At 39.9% G+C, this 20,338-nt stretch overlaps 1 protein-coding gene across 6 annotated transcripts in view; it reads left to right on the top strand.

The window, feature by feature from the left end:
- Window positions 1–20,338, top strand: part of pxk (PX domain containing serine/threonine kinase) — a 157,106-nt gene that overhangs the window by 117,802 nt on the left and 18,966 nt on the right. Inside the window, exons 16-18 of one of the 6 annotated variants that reach the window (XM_063216187.1) lie at window positions 3,618–3,681; window positions 14,458–14,517; window positions 17,705–17,738. In XM_063216187.1, coding sequence (XP_063072257.1) covers window positions 3,618–3,681; window positions 14,458–14,517; window positions 17,705–17,724 — 144 coding nt within the window. In that variant the 3' untranslated portion in view covers window positions 17,725–17,738. The remainder of the gene's footprint in view (window positions 1–3,617; window positions 3,682–14,457; window positions 14,518–17,704; window positions 17,739–20,338) is intronic. The other 5 variants (XM_063216188.1, XM_063216184.1, XM_063216185.1 and 2 more) reach the window with 5 other exon arrangements.

The following is a 20,338-nucleotide window of genomic DNA, read 5'->3' on the forward strand; positions in this document are numbered from 1 at the left end:
GCCAGGCAGAATAGATGGTGGGCCAAAATTGGCCCGCGGACCCCTATTTGCCGACCACTGTCCTATATTGTCTCCCTATGGGAAAATGAATGGGAAATCTCCAACTTTGACCTTGAACAAAAGTATGTTCCACTAAATATAAAGCTGTAGATTTTTAATATGTTATTTAGACATACCTAGAGATTACAAAAAACTTGGAATGATTACAATGGACAGAAGCTGTTTAGTTTTTGAGTACCTGGAATAGGGGCCCACGGGAGTGTAGGGCCCACCGGGAAAATGCCCGCTATGCCAGATGACCTGTCCAGCTCTGACACTACTCTATTACTACCTTATTACAACTCAGTTCAACCTTTATGTCCCATTATCTCTTAAATTAATAAAGAACCACACACACCATTTTCAAGTGTTGTTCATGACCTTCCAGGCTATGTTTAGACAAGAAGCCGGCCATTTTAAAATATACGTTTTTTTTTAATATTCATTTTTTTTCAATTCATCATAATTCATATTCTGAAGGTTGTTGTATTCCATGCTATTGGAGTAATTTTTAGAGCCAGAAAAGTGCTTTCATATAACACCACAGACTCGGGATGAGAATCTTCATCATTAAATCGATACAATGCACGTCTCGATACACATGCCAAAGATACGATACATTCATTCACAATTCATGAAATTAGCAGTGATAAGATGCGATACGATTCTCCTACCTACTGCGATGCAGTTCGATATGGCGCGATGCAATTATAATGCCATGCGATTCACTGCGATTTGGTGTGATGCGATACGATACAGAACAGATTAAAATATTTAATTGATATTAACTCCAACCAAGTATTGAACATTGCATGTTATGTAGAAAGTACCAAATTTCAACTGATTTGATGTGACCGGATTTTTGATGAAGAAAATTGTGATTTTATTACAATATTCTAATGATGCAAATTCCCCAATTCATGGGTTTTTTGAGCTGGAAGACCAAACTATGTCAAAATAAACAATTGGCCTGGAGCTGTATATGACAAGATCACTATAGCAGAAACATGATGACAGTAATCATCAATCTGCAAATTGTCCGCTCTGCCAAAGAAGCTGCAGTAAGCTAAGCTGGGCTGCCTGCCTGCCTCCCCTTCACACACACACAACACGATACTGGAGGAAACAAACCAGCTGTGATTCCTTCTCCAATGAGAGGAGAGCACAAACAGAGGGAGGACGATGAGACAGTATTTCTGTGAGTTCACAGAGTTACGTGCACCTGTTGTCATGATCCATTGTGCGCGCCAGGAACTAAACCAAAACACCCTTGTTTTCGAGCCCACCCCCGTTATATTTCAGTACATATTAGGTTGAAAAGATCATACAAACGATCTTTTGTTCAGGCTACAGATGACAGAAGACTCTAATAGCATCTGATAGGTTTGGAGTTGGTAGGACGATGTCATTATGGGCAAAAACGTTTGCAGTTATAGTTTTACTTCAAATGGCGTTTTCTCAGCTTTTTGGCTAGAAAGCAGCATTTTGGCGAATTCCACTTAATTTCAACAGATGATTATGAAAGAACGGAAAGGGGTAGAGAGACACCGTTTTTTTTCTGATGACAGATGAGCGTCTAATCTGTGTTTTGATAGACCATGTGTGTCCAGCACGAGAGCGAAATATAACGGGCTCCTAAGCAATGATGCCAACTTAGCGACTTCACTTCTTTGTTACTGCATGAACAATGGACTTAACACGGACGCACAGACTCTAGCGTTTTCCGATACGGTTATGTTTTTTTAATCTTGTGCGCTGACTGCCTATTTGCTGTCATTTGGAAACGGCAACGTGTCGACAGACAACTTTCTCTTGCTATTTGTGCCGCGGTACATATCAACTTAAATAGGCCTAGTGAAGCTAGTACTCTCTCCACACATCTTCCAGACGAGCAGAAGATGGTCGCTAGAAACTCTTATTTAGAAAGTCACTGGAGGGCCAGAAAACTCGCTGACAACAACATGTGTGCTCCACATTGCTGGTTACCCGTCGCTCTGACTCAAAGCAAAATTACTGTTAGCTTGGTCACGCCTCCTTGCGCGAGAGGAAAGGCGGTCTGAATCAGAGCAAGCTGATGTGCTGCGCACAAGAACAAATCCTGAAATAGACAGTTTCCAAACTGTTTTAAAAGATATTATCTGATTTGTACCGATGCGGACAGTTAAGATATGATGCATCTCGATCTTATTTGCGTTTCTTACCAATGCAGACGTTTGCAAATCGATGCAACCGCATTGGACAGGTCGTATCGATTATTCGGTACACATCGGTGAATCTTCCCTTCCCTACCACAGACATCTTTTTGTGACTTACAAGGATTGAAATAATCAAGGCTGAATGTATAGTGTCCTACCTTCGTATGTAAACCTTTCCTAGTCTGTTTCTATTTTTTTTTATATTGGTGTCAGATTCACACAAATGCAGTTCTGGGGTGCTACCTTGCTACTAAAAAGGCACACCAAGTATGATTGAAATCTGTGTCGGTTGGGTCCCAAAGTGTCTGCTTTCATGTGAAATGACCCTTAAACATTATTCATGGAATTATGGAAATAAATAAACGTTTTCATGATATTCTAATTATATGGCCAGGCCCTGTAGTTGAAAGATGGAATTGGATACCGGTCAAGTTTACTCTCAACAGCTATATCGTGCCCTTCCGTCTGTGTGGCCTGCATTGTACCCAGTGTGTGATTCTACCATGGCCAGGTGTCTGTGATCCTTTGTGACTTCAAAACCCCAATGCAAGAATTTAAAAAGAGGCGAAATGTTGCATGACGTCGACTTGTTTGAGGAGCTGCTGAAAGCTACTTAACAGAAAACAAGTGTTAATGTCAGTGGTCGTTTTTGATTCCAAGTTGCGACCACTCGCCAAGTTTTTCAAAGCAATCCAAATGATAGAAGTGGATTTTTAAGTGCTCCCGAAAAGTTTGCTTCGCAACGTTCAAGAACCTTACGAAAAACCCCAAGAAAACTTCTGACACTCCAAAACGACAGTTCTCTACTCTCTGTGGCATTCATGCACTGAAATTTGAAGGTGCTTGGCCTTGGTCGCAGCATGCTTCTCGCACGTTAAATTAACATTTAACTAGGGATTTAAAATGTGTGTGCTACGTCTAGGCCATTGCAAATGTTAATATGACGATACTAAAAGCTGAATTTTAAATGTGTCATGTGGACCCGGTAGTTTGGGACCTCTACTTTAGCCATTCTTTGGGTGCCTGATATTCTGGAGAAGTGGAAAGGCAACAAACATTCTTCCTAATGAGTTCATTTACTAGTTTTGTTAAAAACAGCCTTGAAACGCGCTTTGAATTGATTCCGCATACACTGTGATTAAAAAAATTCAAGCCTATCGGGCCACCCTTTAACGTGAAATTTAGTAGAAATTTGCAAGGAAGTTGTGGTAGTGCAAAAGCACAATACTGCAAGAGCAGAGATATTTTACAACGCTCTATTTTCTAAGGGGCATTTGATACACCCTACTATGTGCACACATGTATACAGTATATGACACGCATATCATGCTTCCATTGAGTTATCTGTCCTTGTAATCACATGTTGTTTTTTTACTGCTGCAGAAATCCAGACAGTCAACTTATGACAATGAGGAAGACTTCTTAGTGAAGTACAGCAACAACTCTGGTGGGTGTCTAACAGGGGCAGGGAAGCTTTTGCATGGCAGGTCGAGGAAGCCGTACTTTTGCAGCTTTTATTTTTACATGGTCAGAGGAATGTGTGTTGCACTGATTCTTGAGAATGTGGAACATTGAGGTAAAAGATAGCACTAGAGTGGACAGCACTGGGAAACGGCACATGCACCCTCCCATCTTGTGTAGGTAGTGTAGGTACCTTCAGTCAATGCTAATCAATGGAGAACACGCCCACATCTGTCAAAAAAGGGACTTGTGTGAATATGAAGGGTCCGTTCGAAACAGGGAAGGCAGCTGTCCTTCCAGTTAGCTAACTGGACATCGAGTCATGAAGTGTGGATCAAAACGAAAAATTGCTTCATTTCCTCCCTTGGCAGTTGACTGCATTTGTGGACTTAACGGTGAAATTTGAGGGCACCATCAGATGCTGACTTTGCTGCCTTTGTACCCAAAATGCTGTGCGCCACCTCCCTCTCAACCGAAAACCTGAAAAACAAACATGGCTACTACCCAAGCTACCACCTTATAATGTTCTTTATTCTGACACTTATGTACACAGATGTTGAGAATTGAAGCGATAAATCAACATTGTAGATTTAAATATGCCGTCGCTAGATCTATTTATAGCCTATTTTATGATTCTGCCGCCTGGCGGTCATTCACCGTTCAAATAGCATGAGTAAGCTAAGCGCTAACTTGATGAACGTAACTCCCGCCATGGAATCGCCGTAAGATCAAATGCACAGGGCAGCGCACTAGTTAGTGCCGTTCGAAACGACCGCCTCATCAGCTAACTTCACCTGTCTGATCAGAGACCTGTTCATGTAGGAGGGGAGTCATCGAGTCACTGCCTCCCGTTTCGAATTGACCTGAAGTAATACATTAATCAAAGACCAGATTTGAAATGTCAGGTTAAATATCTACTTATGAGTCGATAAAATACATTTAAAAGTCAAATTATATTAATTATGTAGATAATTAGCAACTCACTTCATCTATACTGCCCTTTAGTATCAGAATGCAGTATCTCTCCGTACTGGTAAACTGAGAAAAACAGCTTTAAAGTTTCCTTTTTGGCTGGGCAACTGAGTTGGAGGCTAGGTGGTGATGACACTTTCATTTGATACTTTTTTATGCACACAAGAAAAAAAACAAAAAAACAACAACATTCTCATGACTCTTTGGTGAAAAATAAAGATACTGCGTTCTGTTGTGGTATTACTGTCTACACCACAGTTTCAATGGATAAGTGCAGCATCTCACGTGATGCACTGTGTTTTTGGCTTGTACGACGTAACCTCTTCGAACAAAAAAATAGTGTAATCGTTTTTTTAGTCGTTTTTTTCTGAAACGGGACAAACATTTTTTGACACAAGACAAAGAAGGCATTTTAAAGCCAATTTCCGGACTAAACTCAATTTCGACCATTTTCAAGATACTGCGTTCTGAAATTGTACGGCAGTGTTGTCCTTGTATAGTGTGTTGATGGACATTTCCACATTATCATGCCATTTTTGACAGAGATAAGCCTCCTTCTCCATTCATATCCATTTCTCAGGTCAACCTCCAAAAAATGGCTGACACGGATACTCATGAACGGTGTGACGTTTTCCATGTCCCAATGCAAGTCGATTGGTGGTGTTGGGGGAAGAATAAACGAAAGATAAGGACCTGTAGACTAGCGTTGTTCACGCGCAACATGTGTTGTGTTGCCGGCTGCTCAAATAATATAGCCAAACAGCCGTGGCTGAAGCATGGATTGTTTTCATTTAGGCTAGCCAATGTAGCATGTAAGTTAATGAGACATTCGGTTTGATTTCCCCCTTAAAGGGGCTTAACACACATTTTGTGAAAGTGAATGTTGTGCACAATGTCTGTAATGCAAGATTCAAGATTTTTTATTTGTCACATGCTTCCTTGTGCAGGCACAATTGGCAGGGAAATGAAGGGTGCAACTGCTCTATGCTGTGTAGAATAATAAATAATGATTTTTTTTTAAAAAATTTTTTAAAGGTCACGTATGATGATAACCTCAGGAATTCAAAAAGCGGATGGCTTGTGGGAAAAAGGCCCTCGCAATAAACGAACAGGACCTTTAAAAAAAGCACTGGGCACGGAATAGACACTTTAGACAATGGGAAAAAAGCACTTGCATGTCATTTTACTTGTTTATTTTGTGCTGGAGATCGGACATGTGAACAACACAAACTCGCGCACTGTCTCTCTCTCTCTCTCTCTCTCTCTCTCACTCACTCACTCACTCACTCACTCACTCACTCACTCACACACACACACACACACACACACACACACACACACACACACACACACACACACACACACACACACACACACACACACACACACACACACACACACACACTATAGCGTCACCCAACTTCTCCAACTAAAATCTAGGCTGTACCTCGCTTGCCGGTGGATTCCACTGTTGCTTTGCAAAACTTCATGACGCCGCCTGCATTGTTCTCGTGCCCTTACATACAATTCTTGACTGCCTCTTGTCGCCTTGAAGCCAGCTTTTATGGCGGACGGTGCAAAACATTGTCTTATCCGTAACTACAAAAATACTATATAGCGACTTCATGCTGCTAACTCGTACCTCTCCAGCTTCCATACCACTTAATCACGCGGCTCACTTTTATTCCATGCCCGACAAGAAATTCCACGTTTTATATTTTGGGGTGGGTGTGCGTTCTAAGTCATTTAAGAGAGACGACAGATTCGTATAATGCCATTTGAAGGGCAATAAGAACTGAAACATCAAAACAATATGCACAAGGCAACTTCACCTATCAACAAAACCAGCGTGGATAATTTAAAGGGGCAGCCTTTAATAAAGACCATAGAAATGCTGCAACAAATGTCCATGTAGCTGAAAAGTACATATGATAAAGACAACACTGGAGCTGAAATATTTTATTTTGCCGTCCAGTTGGGCTACACTTCCTGCTTTCAGCCAGCGTTACCTCTACCATGCATTTGTTTCACATACGAATATTAATTTCCACATTCGAATTTGTGTTTTTTAGCACTATTCGAACTCAAATTCGAACTTTGAATATTCTTTGACAGCCCTAGTACAGATGCTGCATGATTGTGATGTGAGGTGACCAAGACAGATCTGCATGTGATCAGTATCAGTATGTTAGCTTATAAAAATAAAGAAATCAAAAGAGTGAGGGTATGGTGGAATTAGGAGAGACTGAAATTAAAAGTGCCAGTGAGAGTGAGGTCAGAGTACCTACCAAAGAACGTAGATTGGATAAGGAGGATCACAGGATGGAAAATGCATTGGCCACGGTATAGTACGTGGGCGGAGCTTAAGGGCACGGTGCACATGCTCAGTGGGTGCAACGCAATGATGGATAAAAAAATTGTGACTCCCCAAAATCCGGAAACTCTGCAAAATCGGTCGAAAGAGGATATCCGGTTGTCAGTTTTCAGTGTGTGGCCAAATGAACTGCAGCTGTTGGTCAGCAGTAATTGCGGAGGCTGATTAAGGACAGCTGACAAACATTCACAGTGTCCTATGACTGTTCCACTCTCCAACCCTGGCGGTAGTGGCATTAGGCATGCACCGATACTGGTATCGGTATCGGCACCCGATACTGCTCATTATACTCGTACTCGTCAAGCACTTGCCGATACCAGGAACGATACTGCTATTACACAAAACAATGCAAAATCTTGTCACGTTCTGTGGACTTGAAAGCAGCATGGAAAAAAGTGCCACCTCATACATTTACTAACATTTAAATCTACATGGAAATGGACAATAAAAAAATATCACAGATGGAAAAAAACAAGGCCATGCATTTATTTTCATTGTATTTTGGTGGTAAAAGATATCGGTATCGGTACTCGGTATCGGCAAGTACACACATTAATGTACTCGTACTTGTATCGGTTTTCAAAAAAGTGGTATCGGTGCATCCCTAAGTGGCATTGCACTTTACCATCATGCCTCCAGTACTGCGCGTAGAAGAAATGTGACTCCCCTCGCGGCCACGCCATACTACCAGAGAGAGTAGAGAGTGAGAGGTTCCATTGGCCCATTGTTTCACGGTTCTATTATTGGAAGGGGGAGGGGGGGGGGTGGAATCCCCCTTTAGGCAGACCTAAGGACTGTTCTATTCATTCTAGGAGCATTATGACACGCCCCTTTAGGCAGACCGGAACCTGGTCACGTTAGGTGCCCATAGAAACCTATTATGTTGGCATATCTCTATATACTTAAAGAATCTCTGATACTACGCTGATATGACGTCAGTAAACCCTCCTATCTTAAGTCTCCTTGGTACCTACTGAAGGAAGGCAGAGGATAGAATAGAATAGAATAGAATGGAATGGAATAGAATAATAATAATAATAATAATAATAATAATAATAATAATGCATTTTATTTAAAAGCGCCTTTCAAAACACTCCAGGACACTGTACAGAGAGAAACAAAAATAAAACTAGACACATAAACTGACTTTTAAACAAAAATAAGTTAAAATAAAATAAGATAAAACAGAGTTAAAGAATCATAAAGAATAGGCTATCTGAAACAGATGGGTTTTTAGCCTGATTTGAACAGGGGCACAGAGTCAATATTGCGGATGTCAGGGGGAAGGGCATTCCACAGCTGAGGAGCAGAGCAGCTAAAAGCTCTATTCCCCATGGTATTAAGAGCAGTAGGGACAGAGAGGAGAATGGAGGAAGAGGAACGGAGGGGGCGGGAGGGAACAGCAATGTGAATAAGATTAGATAGATAAGGGGGGGCAAGATTGTGGATAGCCTTGAAGGTGTGGAGAAGTATTTTAAAATGAATTGTATATTTGATAGGGAGCCAGTGGAGATGTTGCAGTGCAGGGGTAATATGGTGACAGGAAGGGGTTTTAGTAATGATGAATAGACTTCATTGTCATGCTAGCATGAAAATTGCCTTTGGTCTCACAGAATAAAAACAGAATATAAACACAAACAGACACAAATAGACAAAACACGCATAGAAATCGCTGCATCCACCACCCCTCCCAGCACACACAAGTCAGGCAGTAGTTCAAGACCCTACACCTCTACCTTTTCCATAGCTTATTGACTATGGAGATTGCATTTGGAATAAAATGATGTTTATAGATGTTTTTCTTTGCAATGAGTGATCTGTAGCACCTCCCTGAGAGCAGCAATAAAAGCTCTGAGTGAAGAGGATAGGTGGGATCATCTAAAATGTTCGTTGTTTTCCTGTCAACTGCAGTCCTGTATAGACTGTCCAGTGGTCCGGACAGCCTGTTCTTGTTCAGTAGGGTGAGGTGGCCATACCAAACAGAAATGTTATAGGTACAGACACTCTCTATTAGGCTGACATATGTCCTCTACAAGATGTTGCAGCTTACTCCAAAGCCTTTCAGTTTCCTGATTAAAAACAACCGTTCATTGGCCTTTTTGCGTATTGCATCAACATTATCTGTGAAGTTAAGCTTGCTATATCTGCCTAGATACTTAGAGGTACACTGTGCAGGAAATGGTCAAAAAAGGTACTGCAACTATGTTGCTCATTGAAACTGGGCTGCCTATTGCCAAATTTGATCTTTACATGAACGTTTACTAAGTAATAAAGACATTTTTTCTAGTATGGTCCAAGTAGAGTCATTTTTGCAGCTAAAAATGGCTATTTTTGCAGCTAAAAATGGCTATTTTTGGAAATTCAAAATGGCTGACCATGGAGAAGATCCCCCTTTTCATGTATGAAAAGTACAATGTTTCCAGTCATAATGAATACTTAGAATTTGATGGTGGTGGTAAGTATTCATGAAAAAGGTAACATTAGTGAATGGGCAGCATGAATTCTGGAAATAAGCAACTAAAAATCTCACAGTGTCCCTTTAAAACTGCTGACAATTTCAACGTTTTGATAAGAAACTAAAAGTGGTGAAGGAACACCAGTATAATTAAGAATAAGCTCCTCGGTTTTAGAAACATTAAGTAAAAGTGAGCTAGTCTTACACCACTGCTCTAGCTTAAAAACATGATCCACATATTCAGATATGCTGTCGTTCTGATGAAAGAGTCCCACTAGAGCCATATCATCAGCATATTTCACTTCACATATTTCATTTGTACACGGAGAACAACACAGGGGACAGACAGCATCCTTATGGGTCCCCCGTGTTGAGGATTAGTTCCTCTGCGAACAAGTCTCGGGTGCGTACTCGTTGTGGGCGGTCAGTTAAAAAGTACTTTATCCAGTGCACCAATCCTCCATCCGCCCTTAGGTCTAGAAGCCTTTGGAGCAGGGCTTTGAACCGTTATTTTTTTCCAATCGGTTCGTTCCGAACAGAAACGGAATTATAACGTTTCCGGTTTTGTGTTCCACCAATAAATTGACGTTCCCGAACCGGTTAGAACCAAAAGATAATGTTCCCGGAACGGTTAATTTCGTTCCTGCAGCTGTTTAATGCTATGAAACAGCTTCCTCTTCCAGCTTAAACCAAATATAATGATATGTACAACCATTATTAAATAATAATTATATTCTTAGCCTATTAATATTAATAATAATAATAATAATAATAATAATAATAATAATAAGTAAATAGACATACAATTATCTCAAATGTGTTTATTTTTTATCAAGAGAGCATTTCCACACAAACTTCACCACATTACAGACAGGTGGTTATGCCATGACAACGGCAACAACAAATTCCAACTGCTGGGGGAAAGGCCGTCCAGTAGGCCTACCGGTAGCCTATTCATACCGTAACAACGTTTTTTGTTTAGTTTTTCTTAGGCCTACTTGAAATTAGGCTGTATGTATTATCAGGTAGGCCCTATTGTTTATCAACAAACATAGCCTAGGCAATTATAGCCTATAACAGTGGCTCACATTTAACAGTTCGCAAAAAATAAGAAAAAGAGGCTATAGCCTACCTTGCATTTTTAAACAAGCAAAAAAAGATGAGTGACTGACAGGCCTAAGAGTAATTGCCTTCCACGATGCAAAAAATATGGCTAACAGTAACAGCCAATGATAATAATAAAAAATAAAAATAAAAGAAATCATGTAGTCACAAAAGCAGAAGACTCTCCGTCTATCTGACGTTAATTAACAAGACGGAAGTGCAAATGGGTTGGCCTACATTCCAAATGGTTTATTCAAGCGAATGAAAAGAATGTCTTCCAGAATTTTGTCATTCAGAGACGACCTAAGCGGAGAAAGAATAAACTTCAAAGATGAAAATGCGCGCTCCACGCTGACTTGGGTCACAGGGAGCGCTATGACGGACATAGCGAGTTTGTGCATATCTGCATTTGAAGCGGCCATGGACGCCCAATAACGAAGAACATTCTCGGTGCGCTTTAAACGCGCTTCTCTGCAATAGGCGTCTAACAACGATGCAATGGGAACTCGGCCCTTTTGTACGACAGTGGTTTCTCTTTCTTTTGCCATCAGCAGCTTCTCAATTTCGTCATCATCTTCAGATGATGATGATGAACGCTCAGCTGCGCTGTCTGTGGAGGCGGCGGACAGGTTTTGGATCATATCCCAAGTGCGGCACAGGTGTAATTTCGCCATGTCAGCCTGATTATCTGTCAAAAACAGCCTATACCTAGGGTCGACAAATAAGGCGGCCACGAATGCATAATTTTCAAACAGTGTGTGTTGACGTGATTTCATGCACTGGACCAGTCGTTTGGCAAAGGGGCTGTCGATTTTGTCGGTATCTAGCACACACTTAAGCCACTGGCCGTAAAAGTCACCTGCGATAAGCTGTTCTGATTGGATGCATTTGGTTGTAATTTTTGCAGGTTTCAACACATTGACTACATTTGAAATGGCCTGCCACTCGGGTTCACTTAAATGCAGCTCATTGACGGTAGGCGACATGTCATCACAAAATGATCTGAGCTCGCAAAGTCGCTCTAGCATGTCGTGTGTAGAATGCCAGCGCGTGGGGCAGTCGACTATGGCCCTCTTGTGGCCCATTCTTTTAATGACGGCCACAACATTTGGAGTGCGCAACTTTTTAGCAACACGGCGTGCTTTAGCAATGACGTTAGACACCCCCTTCTCTTTCAATGCATCATCAACTGCTAGTTGTAAAGTGTGTGCTGAACAACGCACGCTGCGCAATATCTTCCCCTGATCAACAGAATCAATTTCAACATAAGGATCTCTCCCCGTGTCAGCATCCGTGTCTGCACCAGTACCCTCTTCGTCATTGCCTGTTGCTTGCAAGTCGGACAATAGTTGCACTGCCTTCTGCATGTTGGCACCGTTGTCCGCAGTGATAGAGTACACCTGCTTCAGACTGATTTTGTACTCCTCCAACACCTCCTGTACCACAGAGGATATGTAGGAGGCAGTATGTCTTTCGCACAGTTCTCGAACAGCCAATGTCCGTAACACAATGCTTTCTCCTTGTGCATATTGCACATTAATCCCCAAAACAGAGCGATCTCTGCAAGTGGCACCATCGATTTTCAGCAGGATAAGCCTGCCACTAAGCTCATCGATCAATTTTCTCCTTTCGCTGTCAGCGAGTGTTGTGACCCTCTCGCGAATGTTGGCTGAATTAATTGTGAAACCATTTCCAATTGCTTGTTGTAGGGGGTCTATTATTTTTCTAAAGCCAGTGTCTTCCATTAAGGAAAACGGTCTACCGTTCACGGTGACAAGCTCCGTACACGCATCTACCAGAGCGTCTGATGTAATGGGTACGTGGATCAATTTTGGCTTCTTCACAGCAACCTCATCTAAAGTTCTTTGAGATGGGCCAGGTCTTTTTTGGGAGTTAGCAGTAGAATTCGTAGGCCGTAACAGGTCCGGGTGAATCCTTTGGATATGCCTCTGCAAGTTCCCCGCGTGGTTGCCTGATATTTTGGCTCCACATCCCTCAACGCTGCACTTTGATTTGTTTGTTGCTGGGTCGAAGGTAAAAAGCTGGCGATTTGGATTCTCAGCATGTCTTCCCATCTACACAAACAGAAAAGTTGCCACAAATGAGAAAGATATTCCGTTTAGTGTTACCAAGAATAGATAGCCATGGGCATCGCGAAAACAGAGGCGTTCACTTTAGCCAACTGTTCGCTAGTTTAACTAACGTGGAGTTGACAAATATAGTGATTGATATTGTGTTTGGAATGATCGTTTTAATTAACGATGGGTCGTAATTTACCTCTTGTTTAAGATGTGGGGTGAAGACTTTTTAATCCAAAGCTCACTCTCCATTCAGTCAGCGATTCATCCAGGAATGGTTTGGGAGGGAAGGGAACTTTGACTCAGCGAATGTGATGTCACACAGGAAGTGAACCTCAGCCGCGCGCAGGAAAATAATTCTTTTTTTTTTTTTTTTTTAAAGTTAATTCTAAGGCAACACAAACTTTGAGGATTGAAATAAAACCGGTTTTAACCGGTTACCATTATTTTTAAATAAGTGTTCCTGTTCCAGAACATAAAAATGAATAACGTTTCCGGTTTCGTTTCCGTTCCATGTAAAATTCAAAAAGTTTCCGGTTTTCGTTTTCGTTCCTTGAACCGGTTCAAAGCCCTGCTTTGGAGTAATATGGCTTTAATAGCCTTCACCTGTCTGCACAGGTGCTCATGATCACCAGTTAACCTCTGCACAGGTGCTCATGATCACCAGGTAAACTCATTAATCTCAACAAGTTCCAGCACTGCATATGCACTGTCAAACCTCGGCCTGGAGGGGGCACAGGGGGTTCGTCACATTGCCAAGAAAAAATAAATTATTGTGTATTTTCTGGGTAACAATATCGCTGTGTATGTTTGTATAGTGTCATTGAGAAAGCCGCTGATATTATTATTACTATTATTATTATTCTTAATAATATTTATAATAATAATTAAAATAATGCAATATTGCATGTTGGACATGGAAAAGATCGAGCTTTTCATGTATGGAAAGTGCCATTTTTCCAGTCATAACGAATATTTGAAGAGTTCAGATGCAAAACCCCCTAACTCCATTTCTGAAGACCTGCACTTCTATATTTTTAGAGAACCACGTTGTTGGTTTGGTTTACATTCATGTACTTGATAATACATATAAAAAGTTATATTACATACATAAAATTTAAAAAAATGCAAATTTGATAGCTTTGTATTAAATAAAAATGAATTAAGATTATTTTCTGAAAAGGCACTAAGGGGGTTTTGCATCTGAACTCTTCATTTAGAATTTGATGATGGTGGTAAGTATTCTTGAAAAAGCATTTATGAATTGGCAACAATAAACTGATAAAAATATGAAATAAAATTCATCATTATTTTTAATTACCACCGCCAAGGAGGTTACTTTTTTGGTTGTGTTGGTTTGTTTTTCTTGTCAGAGGGATTTTGAGGAAATTTAGTGGAGTTGTTGGAAATGACAAAAGGAGCAAGTGATTAAATGTTGGTGTTGAGCCGGATCCCGATCCGGATCCAGGATTTTTTTGTAATTTACATCATAAGCATAGGATTACACATTGTGTAGATGTTATGGCATCAGTGACCCCATGGCCGTGCCAGAGGTTTGCACTCTCTGAGTGCTCCTAGTTACAGTAATATCCCGTCACAGGTTCAAGTGTAATGTAATTTAATGTAAAAGTGTCAACCAAGTGTATTGTAATATCTAAATGTAATTCAATAGCTGATAAATAAAGTGCATCATCATAAAAATAATAATAATAATAATAATTATTATTATTATTATTATTATTATTATTATTATTAATAATGTAATATCCCCTGTTACAGGTTCAGGGGCCAGCTCCCCACCTACATGTCCCTCCTCACCGACTCCCCCGTCCACCTCAGGTATGTTTACCACTCCACAGTTTTACTATATATATATATATATATATATATATATATACACACACACACACACACACACAGAGAGAGAGATCCTGGCCATATAATTACAATATCGTGAAAAAGTTGATTTATTTCCATAATCCATCAATAATGTTTAACTTTCATGAATTGTATGTGAAATGTGTAATGTGAATTCATCAATTCATGTTTTTTTGGAGCTGGAAGGCCAAAATATGTAAAAATAAACAATTTCATGTTTGGAATAGTTCAAAATGTGGGCAATACAATATACATACAATCCATGAAAGTTAAATGCTATTGATGGAATTATGGAAATAAATGAAGAGTTCAGATGCAAAACCCCCTAAGTGCCATTTCAGAAAATAATCTTAATTTATTTTTATTTAATACAAAAGCTATAAAAAGTTCATATATTTAATTTTATTTATGTAATATAACTATTTATATGTATTATCAAGTACATGAATGTAAGCCAAACCAACAACGGGGTTCTCTAAAAATATAGAAGTGCAGGTCTTCAGAAATGGAGTTAGGGGGTTTTGCATCTGAACTCTTCAAATAAACATATATAAATATTTTAGAATTATAATTATTCTGTATAAGCATTATATACTTCTACATAAGTATAATTATAGAATTTTAGAATTATTTTATTGTCCCTGCATGAAGGTTTTTTTCCTCCAAATTCTGATGCATGGTAACAGGGTATACTATAAACGGTATAGCCTACTGGTGCCAGTGAAAATAAAATTCATCAGCTTCACATTAGAAAAAAAATCATTTGGTTCTTCCACTAATTCCTAATGCTATCTTTAGTGGCTGTTGAAATTGCTCCTCTGAAGTGATGCAACATGGTGTGATGACTCTCGCGGCATATTCTGTTGATTTTTGTGAAGTGATTAAAGTGAGCCAGTTTTTACGACTAGATTGTTGACCCATAACAAATTACCTATGTCAGGTTTCAGGCAATAACAATTCAGCCGTTCAGACCTTATAATGCTTTCTTTTACGGTGCAGTTACCATGCATAATTGCTATGTATGTTCTGGTTAACAACATGGTAACAGAGAAAAGGGTTTCTAACAGGCAAAAGGGGTCAGTACAAAGTAAATACCATGTAATTGCTGTTTAATACCCAGCTCATTTAAAGTGGTAGTTCGCTATTTTAGACATTAAGCCCTGTTTGTGTGACTTCTGGGGTGAAGAAGAGATGTTCTCATCACAATTTTGACATTTGGTGCTGAACGGAGCATTTGGGTATTCAAGACTGCAGCCCCCCCACCTTTACATTGACTCCAATAGAGCACTCAAGCAATCGATTATAAAATGGCATTAAACTTTTGTTTGAGAAGACATGGAACTCACCGTGTGGTCAGTGGTAGACAGCGATAAATTGACCCGAAAATTGCAGCGAAATATGCCTTCTAACTGTTGTTTAGCATTTGGCGGACCTATTTTTCCCCAGACGCCGTTGAATAGCAGTAGACATCCAGCCAGTAGGTAGCGATAGTGTGTTGTTTATGTAGACATCACGGAGCGAGGTAGAACGGCTATCTTTGAGCGGGACTGGCTACAAAAACTACAGCTTGCATACAAACCATAGATAGTAACGTAAACAAACGCACCCCCATTTCCGGTCGCGCGGAGTAATACTAGTCAAACCAATACAATCAATGAAGACGGACAATAATGAATATATCTTCTCTGGAAGCATATTTCGCGGTGATTTTCGAGCCAACGTATCGCTGTCCACCTCTGACCACTCGGTGAGTTTCATGTCTCTGCAAAGGAAAGTTTAATGCCATTTTATGATCGATTGCTTGAGTGCTTCATTGGAGTCAATGTAAAGGTGGGGGGGCTGCAGTCTTGAATACCCAAATGCTCCGTTCAGCACCAAATGTCAAAATTGTGATGAGAACATCTCTACTTAACCCCAGAAGTCACACAAACAAGGCTTAATGTCTAAAATAGCGAACTACCACTTTAAGGGAGCAACAAAATTCAAACTTTAAGGTTATTTATTTAGAAAACAAATGACCAACAATCAAACACTTATGTCTAAGAGAAATGATGAGTGTATGTACATGAATGTTGTGCACAATGTCTGTAATGCATGTGATCAGTATCAGTATGTTAGCTTGTAAAAAGAAAGAAATCAAAAGAGTGAGGGTATGGTGGAATTAGGAGAGACTGACCTCACTCTCACTCACTGGCACTTTTAATTTCAGAGTAGCCTACCTACTGCAGGATGGCTTTTATAGCCTCCACCTGTCTGCACAGGTGCTCATGATCACCATTTAACCTCATTAATCTCAATAAGCACCAGCATTGCATATGCACTGTCATACCTCAGCCTAAAGATGGCACAGGGGGTCGTCACAGTGACCATGTTTACATGACGTTTTTAATTCCAAATTAATCATTCAAAATGAAATAGTTCATTTAAATTGTGCTTACATGACGTTTTCCAAGTGGAGTTAAGCTTTATTCAGAATGAAATGTAGTTCATTCTGAATTAAATGTCTCATAAACGAGGCCATTGTCAAGAAAAAGAAATGACTATGTATTTTCTGGGGACTAACAGGGCAACAGAGAGAAGTATCTCACCCAGTTGTTACCCAGAAAATACACAGTAGCGTCATAGTAATTATGTGTATTACATAGTACTTACTTTATAATTAACCCCTCTTACCCGTTAGATACTATGTAACTTCTCTCTGTTACCCTGTTGTTACACTGAAAGTACATAGTAGTTATTGTGTTACCTTTGTATCTATCTACCACGTAATTGTATCTGTTGGACTGTCAAACCTGGGTACTATTCCAAGAGCAACGTTAAGTGATGAACATGGCTAAGTTAACCTACAGGAAGTGTAGATAGTGGACAGGTGACAGGTCCACAGCCAAGGAAATGAGGACTTCAGACTCCTCTATTAGGTGATTTACTACTACCCCAAGGGTAATTTAACCTGATTTACTTCCTTAGCCAGTTTCTTTGAATATTCCCCCACTCAATGTTCCAAATAATATTTAGCATGTATTTATCGGTTTACCTCTCTTTCATTGAATGACATTTATGTATGATAATGTGCTATATATATGATATTGATTGATTGATTGGTGTATCTGTTTGCCTCTCTTCCCCCTTCTCTCTGCTGACTTCCCAGTAGAGCATGCACCATTTTGAACATGTGCAACAGGGTAAAGTAATATCATATTGATCTCGATGTTAATTTTGGGTCCGTTTATACGAGAACGATTGCGAGGGGAAAACGTCAAAATATTTGATCACATGTGCCTTTCGTTTACATGGCTATCACAGCCTGAAGACGCAAAACTCTGGAAGGAGTCCTCAGATTGCAGGTTCGGGATGCGTCTCCGTCTAACCTCTCCCCGACTGCGAGGCTGCCGTGTAAATGAAAGACACTTCAGATAAAATATTTTGTCGTTGACACTCGCAATAGTCCTCATGTAAAAGGCATCTTAAAGTTGCAGCAAGACCATTTTTTTCCATAAGTGTGAAAACACTGGGCCAACAAGTCTGGAATTTCCTGTCGGCTCTAAAAAAAATCCTGAGAAATGCACCTTTTCTCTCATTTATAATTTAATAGATTGTACGCTGACATGAACAGGGTTGATGCAACTTTAATGAGTGAATCTACAACATGACATCATCCAAAGTGTTAAGATAATGCACAAGCACAATAGATGGTACAAATCACAACTTTGCATTTTAAATCGTGCTCCACAACACTGTGACAAGTTTGGCTTAGGGTTTTTTTTATCAGGCACAATTTTGCCATTTCCTTTGCTTATTTTGCTGTTCTTGGCAGAAACGTTGCTTTACTGACAGTTTAGGATTAGAAGTAGTTTTGGTCAGGGCACAGTAGAAGCAATAGAAATCGCAGCGGGCAACAGAAATTCGCCCGGGAAACTGCTAACCTGGTCATGTGACAAAAATGCTTTCCCGTGGCGTTGTTGAGCACGACTTAACATGGCGAGTTGTCACCCCTCAACATGTAATGCACTAGTGTGAAATAATTATGCCTGTGGATGATGCCAGTCTGCAGTCTACACAGATTGCTTTTTGAATAAAATGTTCAAATCACCAATCTGGAAAGTTAACAGACTACTGCACTATAAATGGGTCACTCCACGTCAATTCAACCGGATCCCGCGCACTTAGGTCTCAAAAAAATCTGAAAAAATCATGAAATGTACCCATGGTACTTAAGAGAAACACAGTGCATTTAGTTGAGTGTATCACTGTTGATCACTTGTTGCTTGATACTAATGATTCCATTCACTTCCAGGGATTATGCTAAGGTATGCTAGTAATTCTAATACTAATAAATCTAAGTATCGAACACACTGAGAAGAAAATTATACGCACATTCATGTGTAATACTTGGAGATGCTGCAACTATGTGATAATCAAAAAAGGGTGGACTGTTTCTTTAATGGAATATCAGGGCCACTGTTGTGCCATGAAGGAAGTGTGAAGCCACTTCAAGCTCTTTCAATTGTTTATAAAGACTGCTATCTTAAAGTGCCTCCCTGTGCCCTTAGTACTTGCCAGATTTTGAACAAAACTGTGAAATCCATGATGTTATACTTGAAACAAGCTACTGCAGTTTTGTTCCTCAGTGCACAAACACACTCCTCAAAAAGTAGAGAGTAGAGTAGAATAACTTCAGTAATCCCGGGGGGAAATTACGATGTCCAGTAGCTTGCATAAATACACGTAATGCCCACATGGGAGTGATTCTACGATTACAGTGCGCTTTTAGGTCCGTGGACTTTATTTGCCAATTCCACTAACTACTAACTGCATCCAATGATGTTTTGGACATTAGCACACATTTATCTTTCATATAATACAGAAAGTAAAGACATAACACTATTTTCCTCTGCAAGAATGAATATTTAATACTGGTTTTTTGATGTTTTCATGCCATCCTCGTTTTCCAAATGTTAGATTCAGTCCTCATATTAGCAAGTAAAAAACCTTTGTCCAAGATCATTGCAAATGTTGATTCACGGTAGTTATCACAATATGACAAAACTGTTACAAATTCTATTGTGCTTCCCATTATGCATTAAATGGGCCATTTTGTGTGCGTCTTGGAAAACTGTGTTAACCGTGTCACACACTGAAACCCACGCCATAAATCAGTAAGGGTTTGGTCCTAAGTCCTCTGACCAACGTCATAAAATGTCATTACCTCTTTGGGTGGTGATGTGAAGACTTTTTGGTAAATTCTGAGTTCACCTCTTGCATAATTTGATCCAGTATTTTCTATGGTCTTAGAGAGGGAAAACTGCCTGTCAACTGTGTTCTCAACATAATCATAAGAACTTGAATTAGAAATCAAAGGTAGAAAAACAAAGATAAAGCGTACAAAGACATTGATTAAGGTGTTTTGGTGGAAGTTCTGAGGTCTTCAGTTAACACAACATCCGGAAAATGGCTGAAATGTCAAGCTGTGCCACCGTCAATTGTGTTACGCATCAGCTATGACAGTTGTGGAGGAGTATGTTTTTGCCAATTTATCTCCATATTGATAGACAAACAAACAAAATCATTTGTGTTTTAGAGAGATGGGTTTGTCTTATCTGTTTTTTTCCTAAAAAAAAAGTGCCAACTTGTTCCCCTACACTGCTGACCGTAACACAGTTGGGTAACACAGTTGGGTAACACAGTTGACTGTTTTGAAAGTTTTTGTGCTATTGATCTCTCATGTGTTGGAAAAAAATCCTATGAACAGATACTATGGATTATCTCTGGAGGGAAGTATTGT

The sequence above is a fragment of the Engraulis encrasicolus genome, chromosome 14, assembly GCF_034702125.1.
Source record: "Engraulis encrasicolus isolate BLACKSEA-1 chromosome 14, IST_EnEncr_1.0, whole genome shotgun sequence".
NCBI classification, from domain to species: Eukaryota; Metazoa; Chordata; class Actinopteri; order Clupeiformes; family Engraulidae; genus Engraulis; species Engraulis encrasicolus.